General features: G+C 41.4%; 1 protein-coding gene across 5 annotated transcripts in view; it reads right to left on the bottom strand.

Moving 5' to 3' along the window:
- The window catches only part of ssx2ipa (synovial sarcoma, X breakpoint 2 interacting protein a), a 71393-nt gene that overhangs the window by 4275 nt on the left and 49083 nt on the right, over positions 1-18035 (bottom strand). For 4 of the 5 annotated variants that reach the window (XM_078560668.1, XM_078560670.1, XM_078560669.1 and 1 more), the window contains exons 3-10: positions 17032-17183; positions 13720-13920; positions 8275-8385; positions 6622-6757; positions 5519-5594; positions 5213-5390; positions 3296-3446; positions 1323-1459 (exon numbers count right to left, since the gene is read on the bottom strand). In XM_078560668.1, the coding sequence (XP_078416794.1) occupies positions 1323-1459; positions 3296-3446; positions 5213-5390; positions 5519-5594; positions 6622-6757; positions 8275-8385; positions 13720-13920; positions 17032-17183 (1142 nt within the window). The remainder of the gene's footprint in view (positions 1-1322; positions 1460-3295; positions 3447-5212; positions 5391-5518; positions 5595-6621; positions 6758-8274; positions 8386-13719; positions 13921-17031; positions 17184-18035) is intronic. The other variant, XM_078560671.1, reaches the window with a different exon arrangement.

Genomic DNA, 18035 nt, shown 5'->3' with positions numbered 1-18035 from the left:
CTATCTCACCTTAATGCCACTATCAGCACCTTCGTTAGTCTTTAACACTACCATTCACACTCCCTTTGTCTTATGTCCGTGACATCTTTGTCAATCTCTCCTAAGCTCCCACCTATGGCCCGGGTGCAGAAAGGTGGGATTAGAATGGGGCAACTGGGTGTCCTCGGGCTGGCATGGACAAGATGGGCCGAGTGGCCTCCTTCTGTGCTGTTAACTTTTCTATGGTTCTATCCCTGGCCTTCTATTTTGCTCCACCCCCTCAAAGAGTATAAAATCTGTCACATTTCTACTGAGGGGAAACAAATAAGCAGAATTATTTTCAAGTTGCAAATAAAGTCAGCAACATTTTCAACATATAACCTCACTCCCCCTACATTAGAAAACAATTAAAAGAGCAGAACTAGGTTATTCACCCCCTCGAGCCTGCTTCGAGCTTGCTAAGATCACGGCTGATCAGATTTTAACTCCTTTATTCCACATTCCTGTCTGCCCCCCATAACCCTCGACTCCTTCGTCAATCAAAAATCTCAGCCTTGAATACATTCAATGACCTTGCCTCCACTGCTTTCTAAGGAAGAGAATTCCACAGACTAACGACTCTCAGGAGAAAAATTTATTCTCATCCATTTCTTAAACAAGAGACTCATTTTTAAAACTGTGTCCCCTAGTTCTAGACTTCCCCACAAGGGGAATCCACCCTGTCAAGTCCCCTCAGGATCTCAAATGTTTCAATAAGAGCACCTCTCATTCTTCTAAACTCCAATGGGTATAGGCCTACCTATCCAACTTTTCCTAAGACAATCCCTTCATCCCAGGAATGAGCCTAATGAGCCTTCTCTGAACTACTTCTAATGCAATTATGTCTAAGTAAGGAGACAAAAACAGTACACAGTACTCCAGATGCAGTCTAACTAAAGCCCTGTGCAGCTGCAGCAACACTCCCCTACTTTTATTCTCGATTCCCTTGCAATAAATGCCATCATTCCATTTGTATTCCTAATCACTTGCTACACTGGAATATCGTGATTCATGTACCAGGACACCCAGATCCCTCCATACCTTAGTTCTGCAGTCTCTCTCCATCCAAAAACAGAACAATGACTACACTTCAAAAGTACTTCATTGGCTGGAAAAGGTTTTGGGACTTTGGCGGTCATGGAAGATGCTATATAAATGCAAGTCTTTCTTTCTCATACTCTGTACCCACTGCACTGATTGGTCACCACTGCGCAGCAGCTGGGTTTACAGCTGCTAAAAGTAATGTTGCTTTCACAGTATGGACTTGACACATTTGAGATATTATTTTAAAATCTAAACCATACCTGTAACAACTGTTGCTGCGCTTTGATCACATCCCTGCACTGCTGAATTTCTACCTTTAGCTTCTCAATTTCTTGCTCAAGATCATCTCTGCTGATAATTTCATCATCTTCATGAAAACCAGAGTTCACTAGGGATGCTGCAATAAATGAAACTCAGCTCATCAACACTGCATGAATCTGAGATATGCACAACAAACCATACACCTGCAAGTATTGTTGCAGTCAGGCTTTGCATTTTCCACCTACATTAAGAAAGAATCAATCAGTGCTTCAAAATTTTAGAAAGACTCTTAACTTTATATTTAACACTTCAGCAAACCTTTCCCCATACAATACGTAAGGCACAGTAAACATTGTAAGCAAAATGTACAATGGCTTCATAAAATACAAAGATCGACCCAGGTTTTCTGAAAGAAAATCCTGACAGCTTACTCACTATAAGAAACACGCCCAAAACAGACAGCTCGCCCTCCAGCCTCAGAAAACTGTGAGCTTAAACTAACCAAGTGGAGTTTGTTGCTTTTTTTTTTGAAAAAAAAAGGGACAGGTGAGAGAGACTCCTTCCTTATAAATAAGAGCCAAATACACGTTTTTAGGGATTTTTGAATTCCAATTAGGAGGGGATAAATTTCCTTCGGAAAAACGGAAGCATTAATAATAATATAGAGCAACCTTTCTTTTAACCTTTTGCTGTTGAAGGATGTTGCTTGGTAATAGTAGAGTCAATGGTTTTCTGACTAGACACAGAGTTATGACATGGCAGATGGTGTGCGCCAGGTGGGTCAAATCCACGAGGGAAACTTGATCACATGGTCACAACTGTTTTGAATTTGTATTTAATTTTGGAGATGCATGCCTTAAATTCAGGAGTAATAAGACTACCTCGACTTGAGGTTTTTAGAAAACTAAATTAAACATTTATTAACAAAAGAAAAGATTTCAAGCACATACATATGTCTGCAAATTATAAGAACTCATCTGGCTCCCAGTTACACCTCCATTAAGGCAACAGTAAAAACAAATAGATTTAACCAGGCCTAGGCAAAGCATCACAATAATCAGTTTTCTCAGGTTTCTGTAGACAGCAACTTGATGCACAGAGGCTGGAAGCTTTTCACACATGTATTAGATCTTAGAATTCCTTCTCCTCTTACACATAGCCTCACCTCCTTTATACGTGTTTCTCCCTTTTTAATGCAAAAACATATGGGAACAATGGAATTTGCAACTTTACTTTTCTCATAATATAAATCTTTTCATAGTACTAATTTTATCGGTAATCTTTGGGAAAAATAAACACACTGTTTGGCTTGGCTTCTTCTGGCCAAGTGTAACATCCTACCATCTCTTTGAAATTCAAACTAACCTAATTTATCTACAAATGTAAATTTTCCTCATCTCATTCTAAGACTTCAGCCATGTTACGTATTTAGCATTTCAAACCTAGCTTCTTGCTGATAACTCAAGACCTCTAGACTAGCTGTCTCCAATTCAATTAAATCCCACACGCACACAAACAAACTAAACCCCACTATTAACCCACTTTTACAATAAATCACAATAATACCATGAAAACTATTTTCATGACAACACTTGAGAGATTAGTATACAACTTTGGCAGTGTTTGCCTTTAAATGTTTCCCAGTTATTAAAATCTAATCTACCACACTCAAGCTAAAGAAATGAAAACGATATATAATCCAATGCAACTACTCAAGCCAGGAATGTCCAAACAATAGCCCATGAGCCACATTATGGACTAGAAGCCCAGGCAATCTGGCACACAGTATTTGTACTTCTAATCCTTGCTCTTTATTTGTTCCATTTGACTTTCCATGGCTTGGAACCAGCTGTTTTTAGTGCTTTCTTTACAGACCACAAAATTCCATGGTATTCACTCCAAGTCACCCTCAAAAGACAAAGATTGGACACTGCTGCCCTGGACTAATCAATTATAAACAAGTCAATCATACCTTGAGAGTCCAGTTTCTCAACGTGGCTTTTCAATATTCTCCACTGCTGCCGAATACTGTTGGTGAGCTGTTCTCGGACTGCATCACAAGAAAGTTCCAAGCTATTTTCTTTGTTCAATTCACGGGAATCCTCTTCAATGTCCGACCCTGCCTGTGCAATCAAGAACTTGTTTTTTTTTTAAATTCTCCATGACAGAGAAACAAAAGTGCTCAGGAGACCCCCCCCAGCCTTCCTCATTTAAAATCTCATCCCTCAACGTGAAAACAACAATTCCACTTTCCCAACAAAAATAGAAAAAAATTTAACACTTTGCAAAAGACCCTGAAAGAAAGTAAGTGAGACACTAAACAATCTGGTACTCATAACCCTAGAGATGTCTTATTATACTGTCACCACTGTGTGATTAGCCCTTCCAATGCCCTCTTAGTTAAACAATCCTTACGAAATAGATTCAGAGTCAATTTCACCAACAGAGGCGTGGGAATCAATTGTTTGTAGGTACACTCATGGGAGTTAGATTTAATCTTACCTAGCAGCTTAGAGGGGAGGGTACATTTGCAGACAACTTTGTGGCTTCAGTTATTTCACAGAATAAAAAAAGGATCAAGATACACATCATTGCTTCAAACTAAAAATATTCCCGATTTGTAATTATAGGCTTTACGGATTGAGCAATTGTGGCATCTTCCAGTGAATAGCTTAGTCAGCAAAGAACACCACAATCTGTACTATTTAATAGTTGGAAAATCAATACTGGGTGACTTGGGCTACATGCCAGAATGGCACCTGTTCTTATGACAATTGGGCCTACTTTTCCAGTTTGGGAAAAGATGCACCACTTGGGAGAGTAAGGAGCTCACAATACAAAGGTTTCTGAAGCTGTTGTTTGTATTATCTGCAACACTTTGTTCTGCTGATTCTAACCTTCAGTGGGAAATCTGGGAACCAGAGGGGAAAAGTAGAAACTCCAAAATGAAAACCTGTTGCATCTTCTTTCTGGAGTAAGACACCTTCGTCTGTGAATGCCTCCGCTGCTACAACACCTTTGTGGTTACTCCATTCTGTTCATTCGAGGGGTTAAATCACAGTTCTCTGGATAGTGGCCCAAATGCCAGACTCTCACCATAGTAAGCCCGTCTGTCTCCTGCACCAAAATCTTATCTCTCATGCACCTTGAGGCTAACTAGGACATCTTTTATTGTTATAACAGCTATGAAACTTAAATGCTGCATATTTTAAAAAAGCAAAAAGGAGAACTAGCTGTGTGCCGGATATTTAAACATTCTCAATTTTCCTGCACCAAGAGTCAAGGCATTGCTCAATAAGTTATTAAATCACAAAAACATGAAAATTGCTTCACTGTGCTGGTTGATAGGAATCTGTGTTCCACAATCATGAAAGTGAGAGTGAATTTAAGGAATAGAGTTTAAAAAAATCATGAGTTGTAATGCTGCTTAATCTGAAAGTTACATGAATACCCAATCCTTATTAAGAGGAAAATGTCAGTACTTGTATTTACAGAAGAACAAGCAGAGGCACTCAACAGTATGAGATTTGATGCTATGGTAAGTTGACAAGATGAACTGCTGCCCCTTGTCAAACGATGCAATATCACAAAGGAAGTACTTCATACTGCTTCAAAAAGTACAAGAGATTTACACAATTCACAATGAATAGATTTACACAATTTGAACAATAAACTATGGATCCATAACCAAATCTTGAATTTTATGATAAAGGACTCGAACAATTTCATATGTGGATGGAAGCTAAACCTATAGAATGCAGCAAAATATCCAGATATTCTAATTTTTAATACCACACTATTCTGTAAGGAACACAGCACAATGAAATAAGGAGGTTATGATTTCATAATAAAAACTTAAACACAATAGCAAGAACATTGTGAAACTCACTATACCACTGCTATCTTCTACGTGTTCTTTTGGTCTCTGCTTTTTTCGACTAAGTATAGACATCATATCTTTCTTCATCTGCTGTAGAACTTGTTTCAGTTCAATATTTTCCACCATTAGTTCTTTATGATGCCTTTCATAGTTGCTTATAAGAGATTTATACATTTCCCCTTCATTCCTGCAGAGTGGGGGAGAAACAGGAAAATTTTTGTTCTGTGATTTTGCAGAGAGAAATCATGGAGATATACTTGCTGGCTGTCTGTTATGCGACACAAGATATGCAGAAGGTCTTAGTTATAACAGTACCTGACTTCTGTCTTGCCAGTCCTCCACACACTCCGCCGTCCATCAGGTCGACCCACATAATTTAGGATATCAATACCTTTTTAAATAATAAAAAAAAAGGAAGTGGTTTAAGTGCAGAAAACAATTTGCAAATACCCACTGATTTCTCCCCTCCCCCCGAGCCACTTTAATGTGCGGTGCAGGAACTAGTGGATTTAACCAATGAAATACCTGCTTACACGAATCAATAACTAGCCTCGAGGAGGACAGGTACTGTCTGACCATGGCTCGCAGCATGTTGGGACAGTACCCTCCTCAAGTGGAAACAGCAGCAATGAAAAGTGGGCGGCTCATCCTATATGGCTTGATTTACAATATAGCTTTAAATTAAAATTACTTCCTCTGTGGGATTCACTTCTAAAATCTGCTTGCATTAACTAGGAATTGCCAGTAGATGGTAGTAAGTGACAATGATAAATTGGATTAGAACTACTTAATTGCACCAGTGGTAGGAGAACAGGAATATGCTGATTGACTGCAAGAACCTGTCCAAATAGAGGACCGAACAATGCTCCAATTCTATTTTTATTTAAACCTCTGATAGTGACAAATCTCAAACCTCACGTACCCATCCCTCCAACTGTGGTTTAAAATCTCTTGGTAATCCCTACCGGCACTGTCACGAGTCTAGAGATAAGCCACTGGAGGCTACAAATTTGGCTCCGTAGGGAGACTTAAAGTTTCAGGCTTGCTCTTCCTACACTGGGCTATCAAAGCCAATAATTTGATGTCCAATAAAACATTAAGGTAGTATTTGTAACAGTAAAAAATTATATGAGATGACTCTCATTTGAGGAGTGTTTTCAAATTGTGTGCAAACTAGAGAATTGTAATCAAGATGCTTGATCCTAGCACTATTGCATTCAAGTTGAAGAAAATACTTTGTATTGTTACTATAGTGACGCTTCTTAAAAATGAAGCAACTTGGCACCTCAGGAAATAGCATGTCCCAGGAGCACTGCACGCTCAAATCGGTGAAAACAAGGCATTTTTGCCATTTCACTCAAGTTTATGGCAAAATTATCCCCTCCCCTTAAAGTCTGTGGAATCCTAAGGATACTTACATAGTTTTTTATCTTTTTTATCCATAACAAGTTGGTGTAAGCGTTCTTTCAGCTTATTGTACTCGCGCTCCTTTCTCTTCAGGTCATGGTTGTATTGAGTTGCACGACTTGCTATTATATTCTGCAATTTTTGTATCTAAGAGCGTAACAAAGTCAGAGCAATTTCAAACACTGATCACAATTCTGAGAGAGAGTCCCATAAAATATCGTGAAAAATAATTAGTACAGCACCACATCCAGCACGCAGTACAAGCACTTAGCTTCCATCTTTGGGAAGCCAAACAAAATCCACAAACTAAAGAGCTATTTGACGGATTAAAATATGAGAAAGTTGAAGGAATTTCTGTATGGAATGTTATTTTACCTTGCTTATTTTTCAATCAGACTAAAAAACACAGGGTCCAACCCAAACTCTAATCAGAACATTTTTCAAACCGGGTCTTTCTGCCATAGAGTTTTTGAAGTCAGGGCGCTTGATGGATCACACAAATATCTTGCATAAATTTTAGGACACTTGCACAAAACTCATTCCACATTCTCCATGGAAATCCAGCACACCAGTGAAAACTGTAACCAAGGTGATGTTTCAAGCCAGCTGATTGAGTCTTAAAAGAATTGCACTGTGCATGGTATGGGAAGGGCCTCAAAAAGAATGGCAATCAAAACCCATTCACAATTTGGAAATGTGCTGCAGTTCCAAAGTGTTACATTTTCAATAACATTCATTTGTATAGGCTAAAGTTAGAAATCAAAACGAGAAATGCTGTCAGTAGTGGGATTTTAACACCTTCGGACTTCAAAGCACATGCAGACGGAGGAGGAGAGAGAGTGCTAGCACGAGAAAGAACAAGTGAGCAAGAGGGTGTGAAACACAGCAGCAAAACTGAGCAAGAAACTTAAGAAACCAAAAGAGGAGGAGTAAATCGCATTGACAAAGTATTTTACTGCATCCTCAGGATGTTCCAACGTGCTTCATAACCAATGGGTTATTTATTTTACAGTGCATTACTGTTGTATAGGCAAGAACACAGCAACCAATTTGTGCCCAGCAAGATTCCGCAAACAACGGATCAAAAGAACAGATAACATGTTTGATAAAGAACGCTGGTCAGGAAACTGGGGGAATTCCTAGTTCTTTAAATAGTGACACAGGATCTTTGACATCCACTTGAGCAGGTAGATTTAATCATCTAACCTGACAGATGGTGCCTCTAACTTTACAGTGCTTACTCAACACTGCAGTGCAGTGTCTGGTAAATCAAGGATTGTTAAATCAAGGAAATCTAAACTATTAAAAACAGGCAAGAATTAGAAAAGCAAAATTGGACTAGCTCAAAAATCGACTTACTACTCAAGTCAATTTCACAGCAATGTTCATATCTAGTGAGACATTCCATTTTACCCAATCCCTAAACCAAATTATAATATTCTTCTCTGCATGTTTAAAAATAATTAATTAAAACAAGTGAGCCAGATGAGCTCGAATTGAAGAGGATTTTTTTTTTTTACCTTTTGTGCTTACTTTAAGATTGACACAAAGATCACTTAAGAATTCTTGGCAGAATAACAAAAATAAAAACATAATACAGGAACAAAATGATCAGGAGTGAAGGTACTTAGTTTTACTTGGTACAGATATTGCAGTGTCTTTACCTCTTCCTTTTCATTTTTCAGTAAATTGTGTAACGTTCTGTTCTTCAATTGTAACTGTCTGTCCTTTTCTTGAAGGGATATAACTTCTCTACGAGAGAGCTCTAGTTGATCCTAAAAAGATTCAATCAGGTTATTCAAAGTCCAAGTCACCTCCATCGCTTAAAAAGTCATACTGATGGCTTTGCATGTTGATGCTCTAATCATGTGTGCACCACAAATTAATGTTTAATGGTTCTGACATCTAAATTCCACTCAGTACTACCAAGGATAACCTGCTCAATTGGACGGGCAAGTATTTCCGCTCTAAAGAGACAAAAAGTGGCACGTGAAAATCAAGTCAAGACGACATCATCCAGCTCTTACTTATAAGCCAGCTTAAGAATAGCATTGGCCCAAAATCTAGCATGGAAAAAGGTGCCTGAAAATTTGAAAAAATAAAGTATTTTGAAGACATAAGACGTAGGAGCAGAAGTAGGCCATTCAGCCCATTGAGTCTGCTCCACCATTCAATGAGGTCATGGCTGATCTGAATCCTCAACCCCACTTTCCTGCCTTTTCCCCATAACCCTGGATTCCCTTACTGATTAAAAATCTGTCTATCGCAGCCTTGAGTATACTTAAAGACTCAACCTCTACAGCCCTCTGCAGTAAAGAATTCCACTGATTGACTGCCCTCAGAAGAAATTCCTCCTCATCTCAGTTTTAAATGGGCGGCCCCTTACTCTGAGGTTATGCCCTCTGGTCCTAGACTCTCCCAAAAAGGAAAACAACCTCTCAGCATCTACCCTGTCAAGCCCCCTAAGAATCTTACATGTTTCAATAAGGCCGTCTCTCATTCTTCTAAACTCCAATGAGTACAGGCCCAATCACTCAACCTCTCCTCATAAGAAAACCCTTCCATACCTGGGATCAACCTAGTGAACCTTCTCTGGACTGCCTCCAATGCCAGTATATCCTTTCTTAGATAAGGGGACCAAAACTGTTCACAGCATTCCAGGTGTGGTCTTACTAGTGCCTTGTATAGTTTTAGCAAGATTTCCCTATTTTTATACTCCCTTCCCTTTGAAATAAAGGCCAACATTCCATTTGCCTTACCTATTTTACCTGCTGAACTTGTATGCTAGCTTTTCAGTGATTCATACACGAGGACCCCCAAATCATGTAAGTAAGGTAGCAGGTCCGAGAGGCTACAAGCTATTCAAATCCAATTACAGTATAGCCTACATACACTAATGCATACAAGTCCATGAAAGGGAACTGTTAAAAATGTTTACAAACTGCAACTGAGCAGTGAAAGTAGATTACTGACTTTTACATACATTATTTTACCACATGGCCACTTCTTTTGAGCAGTTTAGAGTAGTGTCGTTATACAGCCCATCTGCAACTTTTTGCATCTCAAGGGCCGATTGACAAGTTAGAATGCATGATTAGTTACATTAGTGGTTATTTGCTCACAAGAAAGCTGCATTAGGGTCACGAATAGAGGTCTGCACCCGAAATTCTCCATGATGCAAATTCCCAATTTCAGTCATGTGACTATGAGCAGTTGCTGACTCCCAGTCAAGTACTTCCTTGCAAATAAAAAATTGAAAAGTTCCATCTTAGATTACTTTTACCCATTCCCTTAAAGCTCGAATAGCTCTGCCTCTAAGTTTGCATTCTTTTGCTCTTTGTTGGGGAAAAACACAGAGCAAAAATCCAACTCGGTCAATGTTCCACAGACAGGCAAGTCTTTCTCATTAATAGTATTAAAAGTACAGCATGCAAGATCTAAACACAAAAACTAGTTTAAGCATATCCAGTCTCCAGCTGGAATATGTTGATGCACAGAAGTCATGTTGGAGAAGCCAAATTTAAACTGTGTGGTGAAATAATTTACAAGATCAATATCCCCCAGAATTAAAAGGCATCTTCAATTATCCCTGCAGGGATTCTGTATATCCAATATTCTTCACTCTAATATTGGTGAAAATGCCTTCAGCAACCTAAGCCTGAAGCTCTTGAATTTGCTCCCTTAATCTTTCTGCCTCTCTCCATCTACCCTGCTTCAAGAAATTACTTACAACTACTTGTTTGGTCAAGCTTTTGGTTACTTTCATAGAATCTCGATGTTGCTTGGTGTGAAGTTCTGTAGAATGCATCTGTGAAATGCCAGAGGGCATTTTGCTGTGTTAAAAACGCCATATAATGCAAGCCCTTAAGCAACCAAAGTAATGTAAAACCCAAATGTCCCTTTTAGTAAAGATACTTCACCAGGTGAAATGGAAAGTAGGAGTTAGGGCAGGTGTACAAAAGCTTTAATAAATAGGGTTTTTAAAAAGAAAATATTGGACTAAGTGTCCCAGGCTCAATCATCACCAGCTGCTTCAGCAATGGCTTTCCTTCCATCACAAGGTCAGAAGTAGGGACGCTCACTGCTTGACAGTCATCCTAACGGAATCACATCTTATAGATAATGTCCCAGACACCACAATCACCATCGCTGGGTATGTCCTGTCCCACCGGCAGGACAGGCTCAGCAGAGGCAATGGCACAGTGGCATACAGTCAGGAGCGAGTTGCCCTGGGAGTCCTCAACATCGACTCCGGACCCCACGAAGTCTCAAGGCATCAGGTCAAACATGGGCAAGGAAACCTCCTGCTGATTACCACGTACTGCCCTCCCTCAGCTGATTAATCAGATCTCCATGTTGAACACCACTTGGAAGAAGCACTGAGGGTGGCAAGGGCACAGAATGTACTCTGGGTGGGGGATTCCAATGTCCATCACCGAGTGTGGCTCAGTAGCACCACCACTGACCGGGCTGGCCAAGTCCTAAAGGACTTGACTGGGCCTGCAGCAGGTGGTGAGGGAACCAAGAGGGGAGAACATACTTGACCTCATCCTCATCAACCTGCCTGCCACAGATGCCCATGTTCATGACAGTATCGGTAGGTGTGACCACCATACACAGCTTGTGGGCATGAAATCCCGTCTTCACATTGAGGATACCCTCCATCGTGTTGTGAGGCACTACCACCACGCTAAATGGGATAGATTTCGAATAGATTCACCAACACAAGGCTGGGCACCCATGAGGTACTGTGGACCATCAACAGAAGCAGAATTGTACTCTAACAATTTGTAAGCTCATTGCCTGGCATGTCCCCAGCTCTACCATTACCATCAAGCCAGGGAATTAACCCTGCTTCAATGAAGAATGCAGGAGCTGCACCAATACCTAAAAATGAGGTGTCAACCTGGTGAAGCAATAACACAGGACTACTTATGTGTCAAACAGTATAAGCAGCAAGTGATAGACAGAGCTAAGCAATCCCACAACCAACGGATCAGGTCTAAGCTCTGCAGTCCTGCCACATCCAGTCTCGAACGGTGGTGGATAATTAAACAACTCTCTGAAGGAGGCGGCTCCGCAAATATCCTCATCCTCAGTGATGGTGAAGCCCAGCACATCAGTGCAAAAGATAAGGCTGAAGAATTTGCAACAATCTTCAACCAAAAGTGCCAAGTGAACGATTCATCTCGGCCTCCTCCAGAGTTCCCCAACATCACAGATGCTGGACCTCAGACAATTTGATTCACTCCACGTGATATCAGGAAAAGGCTGAGGGCACTGGGTACTGCAAAGGCTATGGACCCTGACAATATTCCAACAATAGTACTGAAGTCTTGTGCTCCAGAACTTGCTGCGCCCCTAGCCAAGCTGTTCCAATACAACAGCTACAACACTGGCATCTAACCGGCTATGTGGAAAATTGGTCAGGTTTGTCCTGTACACAAAAAGCAGGACAAATCCAATCTGGCCAATTAATGCCCCATCAGTCTACTCTCCCTCATCAGTAAAGTAATGGAAGGGGTCATCGACACTGCTATCAAGTGGCACTTGCTTACCAATAACCTGCTCAGTGACGCTCAGTTTGGGTTCCGCCAGGGCCACTCAGCTCCTGACCTCATTACAGTCTTGGTTCAAACGTGGACAAAAGAGCTGAACTCCCGAGGTGAGGTTAGAGTGATGACCCTTCATATCAAGGCTGCATTTGACCTAGTGTGGCATCAAGGAGCCCTGGCAATACTGGAATCAATGAGAATCAGGAGGAAATCTCTCCACTGGTTGGAGTCATACCTAGCACAAAGGAAGATGGTTGTGGTTGTTGGAGATCAATCATTTCAGCTCCAGGACATCACTGCAGGAGTTCCTCGGGGTAGTGTCCTCAGCCCAACCATCTTCAGCTGCTTCAATGACCTTCCTCCTATCATAAGGTCAGAAGTGGGGATGTTTGCTGATGATTTCACAATGTTCAGCACCATTCGCAACTCCTCAGATACTGAAGCAGTCCATGTCCAAATGCAGCAAGACCTGGACAATATCCAGGCTTGCGCTGACAAGTGACAAGTAACACTGGCACCACACAAGTGCCAGGCAATGACCATCTTCAACAAGAGAGAATCTAACCATTGACCCTTGATGTTCAATGACATTACCATCACTGAATCCCCCACTATCAACATCCTGGGGGCTACCATTGACTAGAAACTGAACTGGATTAGCCATATAAATACTGTGGCTACAAGAGCAGGTCAGAGGCTAGGAATAGTATGACAAGTAACCCACCTCCTGATTCCCCAAAGCCTATCCACAAGACACATGTCAGGAGTGTGATGGAATACTCTCCACTTGTCTGGATGAAAGCAGCTCCAACAACACTCAAGAAGCTCGATACTAGAGGAAAAAGCACCCTTTTTGATTAGCACCCCATCCACCACCTTAAACATTCACTTTCCCCACCACTGATGCATTAGCAGCAGTATGAGACATCTACAAGATGTACTGCAACAACTCACCAAGGCTCCTTCAACAGCATCTTCCAAACTCATTACCTCTACCAACTAGAAGAATAAGGGCAGCAGGTGCATGGGAACACCATCACCTGCAAGTTCCTCTCCAAGCCACACACCATCCTGACTTGGAAATATATCACCATTCTTTCACTGCCACTGGATCAAAATCCTGGAAACCCATCCTGACAGCAGGGTGGGTGTACCTACACCAGATGGTCTGCAGTGACTCAAGGCAGCAGCTCACCACCACCTTCTCAAGGGCAATGAAGGATGGAAATGAAGGCTGGCATAGCCAGCAACACCCAAGTCCCATGAAAGAATAATGGGGTACAGGGAGTGTCTGAAGAGTCATGGAGAGAGAGAGAGAGAGCGCTCTGATGGAGCTGGGTGGGGAGTGTCAGCCATCATAGAAAAGTGTGTCCAAGTTAAAAAAAAAAAGGCACAGTGGGACCTACATATGGGAGGATAATCAGTTTGTTCAACAAGGAGCACACTCAAGTAAGCATTTCAGCTGAAGTCATTTTTCTGCCACCTGCAATAAAATGACTGTAGCAGCATCAAAACAAAGGTCAAGATGGGTTACCTGTGTCTTTTGCTCTTTACCTTTAGTTTAACTTGGCTGTGGTACAAATGGTCCATATCACTACTAGATTTCAGATTTTGCGTTTCCATATCTTCTAGAGCACGAAGGCCTTTGCGATGAAGTTGCAGCAGATCATACATGCAATTTAAAATGGCCTCCAGGTTCAGTTCTTTCTGTGCCTCTTCAGTGTAAAATGATGGAAAACCCAATGTAGTGAGCTCCTAAAATATTGAAAATGTGTTAAGAAAACTATGAATACAGTAAATTTAGGAAAAGCAATACATTAAGGCTATGGGCTGTATTTTACAGGGTGTCATGGTCCCCAGCCTCCTGGCTTAAAAATGTAGGTGGTCGGGGTTGAGGGGAGAGAACCCACCCACAAGCCCAGCGGCTGCCCGGGGCAGCATTACTTGCTTGAAGGCAATACATCCACTCCTTTTTTGGGAGGAAGTCCCATCTTAGAGGAACCTAATTGGTTGGCAACTCCATCGTCCCAGCAGCGCCACATGAGGAGGCCAGACTGACAGGTAAGTCCAAGGTTTTGGCTCGCAGTGAAGTGGGTGAGTGGGGGCAGGTTCAAGAGGCTGGGTGGATGGTTAAGGGTGGGGGGGAGGAAGGGGGGAAAAAAAAGATGGCTTGAGAAAAAAAAATGTGGGGGTGCCTCCGATGGGTTGAGGGAGCCCCCTAAACGAGGTCCCACCAGACCCCTTGCCTGGCACCAGCCCATGTAGTTAAAGCTGCCAGGCTTGCAGAATCGTGTGGGCCTCCTCCTGCTGCGGGTAAAATACCAGTGGAAGTAGATGAGGCACTTCAGTGGCCATTAATTGACTACTTAAGGGCCTCAATGGGCCCAAATGCAGGTGGTGGGCCATCCAGCACCTTCCCATAAAATTTCAGGCAAATCAGTGGAAGGCAGGTCGGCAGCAAGAGGGCCACCCGCTGGATTTTCCTTCCTCCCAACAGGGAAGTGCAAAATCCAGCCTATGTATCTCTACACCAGAAAAGAAACATTGCAGGTCAAGTTAAATAGAAAATGCACAATTCAGTCATTTAATGATATTCCAAAGACTACATAATGCACCGACCTATACTAAATTCTTAACTCCAGCAACTTCAAAAATAGAAGCATGTTGCAGGATAACCTGTAGTAATAAAGCTTTTGAGAAAAGCAACTGAAAACAAAAAAAAACTACTTACTCCTCCTCAAATGAGAGATAACTGTTGAGATTTCACTTTTCACACAGGAGGTGTTAAAATGAGTTCTCAAACCTCCAAGAAATTCTCTGGCACATTGAAAAAGTGAAAAATATCACTAGATATTCTCTCTTTAAATAGACACGAGATGAGAGTTAGGTCAATATCAATTAATGTCTCAGTGATAATGGGCTGGATATTGTGGAGCCTGCTGGAGAAGATGGTGGGCAGGAAGCCACACGTCAGAACCCGTGGCGTGAAAGCAACCTGATTATGCCAGTGGCAGGAGGGAAGTAAGCAGGAAACTCGCCCGTTATTGGTGGGAACCTCAAATTTTCAAAAATCAACTACCTGCATGCAATTTGCCAGGATTTAATGCAGCCTCCCGCATTTACAAAGCTAAGGAGTCTTCTGTGCCTTCAATACCCCACCCATTGAACACTGGCAACTTAAATGTGACTTACCTGACTCACTGAGCTCTTTTGATATGCAGAAGAATGAGCCACAGGAATCTTGAGAAGTTGTGTGTTCAACTTTGATAATCTGACACTAAGGGGTGGAGTCTGAGCCTAAAATGTAAAAGGGGTAGTGCATAGCCTTGGGACAGAGGAGCCAACCATTAAAGTGGCATTACATATCTGAGTCCTAAGGGGAGGACACTTCTGAGGCTGCCTTGAAAGAAAGAAAGAAAGAGGGTGTTGCACAATGGGAATCATTCGTCCTGTACTCCTTCATCCTCAATTGCTAGAGGGGATCAGTGCTGCACAAGGACCAGTGCAGATAAAAAAAAAACAAAAACAGAATTACCTGGAAAAACTCAGCAAGTCTGGCAGCATCGGCGGAGAAGAAATCAGTCAACGTTTCGAGCCTTCATGGCCCTTCGGCAGAACTGCCGAAGGGCCATGAAGGCTCGAAACATTGACTGATTTCTTCTCCGCCGATGCTGCCAGACTTGCTGAGTTTTTCCAGGTAATTCTGTTTTTGTTTTGTTTTGGATTTCCAGCATCCGCAGTAGCTTTTAGCTTTTTGTTTTGACCAGTGCAGATAGTCCAGCAGCAACAACAGGAAGGAGCACAATGACAGGGGGCCAGGCAACAAAGCAGAGGCAGATGCAGACCTCTGGTGCATCCAAGAGTTTACGGGACCAGGACGACACACCGACAAATGTCAGAGAGACAGTGCCTGAAGGAAATCATCATAAAACTATGCACCGTAATGCAGGGTGACCTTCATCTACAGGGATATTGTGGGCCCCCCTATCCCAGTGTATTGAAGGTTACTGCAGCCCATCTTGTATGGGGCTGGTCCTTTCCAAGGTTCTACTGGTGATATCAACAAGCAGCCACTCACCTTTGTATCAAGGAGGTGACAAGTGCACTATACAAGAGGGCTGAGGAATTCTGATAGACATGGAGAGCTAGGGTAATGGGAATTGCAGCCACTACTGGTTTTTCATGTACTCAAGGTGTAACAGACTGCATGTGCGCTGCCATCAAGCCAACATCTGAGCAGCCAGCCGGCTATAATAGTTATGTTCAAGAAAGGGAAGTCACCACCACCTCAAGGGCAATTAAGGATGGGCAATGTTGGTGTTTCCAGCAATGCCTACACCCTTTGCATGAATTTAAAGAAAATTAGGGTAAAAACACTTAAAAACCTTTTGAGTCAGTTAGGTCTCTACTTTGCGAGTGTTCTTGAATGTGACACCACAGAATACAAGTATTTGAAATGGCTGGTTAAGTACTCTTTATATGCTGCCTAGTGAGGCAGTCAGTCCCATTAATGGAATTTTTTTTCATACTGCTGGCAACAATACTTCCTTTACTTGGTAAGCCAACTCAGTTTTGATTTACATTACAATTTTTGTTAGGATGTACACTAGCATTAAGATATGATTGAGGATGAATTATTTGCTGCCATCCCTAGTAAAATGAATCTTTCCCCATTAAGGAAAGAGAAAAAGGCAAAGCAGATTTTTAAATATTTGCAAATTTTGTAGAGGTGAAAAACTGCTACAGGGCTGAAAATGATTGTGATTACACTCAAAAGACAAGAGAATCAACATTTGACCCATGGAATCATTTAATGGAAATACACATCACAAAATCAAATGTGATCTTTTATTTTAAAAAACTTGCCTGATTGAGGTATGCTATGCATTGATCTACATTCTCCTTTGTACAAAAGAAACTTAAATTATGACTGGTAAGTAAAGGCAATGCCTCAATGAAACTGTTGTGGGGAGACATTCGTGATCTGGACGCGTAACGATAAATAATTTCTTTGCTGTCTGTCAGAAGAAACAGAAAATTAGATGAGCCAATCCTGTACAGCAACTAACAGACAGACTTATAAAGTGACTCATTTTGAAACTAATTAATACCATTTAAAAATACCCTTCGTTTTAAGTCAGCTTATGAAACATTAGAATTCTTTCAGGAATTAACTAACTATCAAAGATGCTGCAAATAGAAAATAGCAGTTTGAATATTTATAATCACATTACTTCCAAAATTGTGCATCCAATGCTAAGTACTCTGAGCCAAACTGTATGGTTGTTCTATTCAAAAAGGCAGATATCTATCACTTACAGGGTGGGTTTTGCTTATTGATAAATATGGGAAAGAGCTACATGAGGAACATTACACGATCTACTTCATAACTAAAACTTTCAGCACCAATGAAAGATCTATAAGCATAAGAGTTGCAAACTCTCCCAGGTTTATCATGGAGTCTCCAGGAATTAAGGGTTAATCTCCTGAGTGCTGTTGCAAGCAGCCCAGGAGAAATGCCAGAGGTCGGGTTTGCACCACTTGCACGTTGCATCTATGGTTTGAGCACGTGGAACAACAGCCTCAAGTTTTGATGCCAAATCCTTCCTGGTCCCTGTCTCTCAAAAGGCTGCGTCAGTCATGTTCCGTGGTCAAGCCAGGGAAATAGCACAGGCAGCATGTGAGTGAATCTGTTAGATCAGAACCAAGTTCAAACCCAGACAAGAGGCATGATGTTCACAAAATATATGTTAAACTACAAATAAAGTTCAGTTTAAAACAATGTTTTAAGAACAGAAATAACTTTTAAAAAATTGATTTCTTAAGTCAGGCTGTACAGAATGTGCTACTCTTATTTTATAGGATCACAA

The sequence above is a fragment of the Cetorhinus maximus genome, chromosome 17, assembly GCF_964194155.1.
Source record: "Cetorhinus maximus chromosome 17, sCetMax3.hap1.1, whole genome shotgun sequence".
Taxonomy (NCBI): Eukaryota; Metazoa; Chordata; class Chondrichthyes; order Lamniformes; family Cetorhinidae; genus Cetorhinus; species Cetorhinus maximus.
This window is presented reverse-complemented; position numbering and strand designations above follow the sequence as displayed.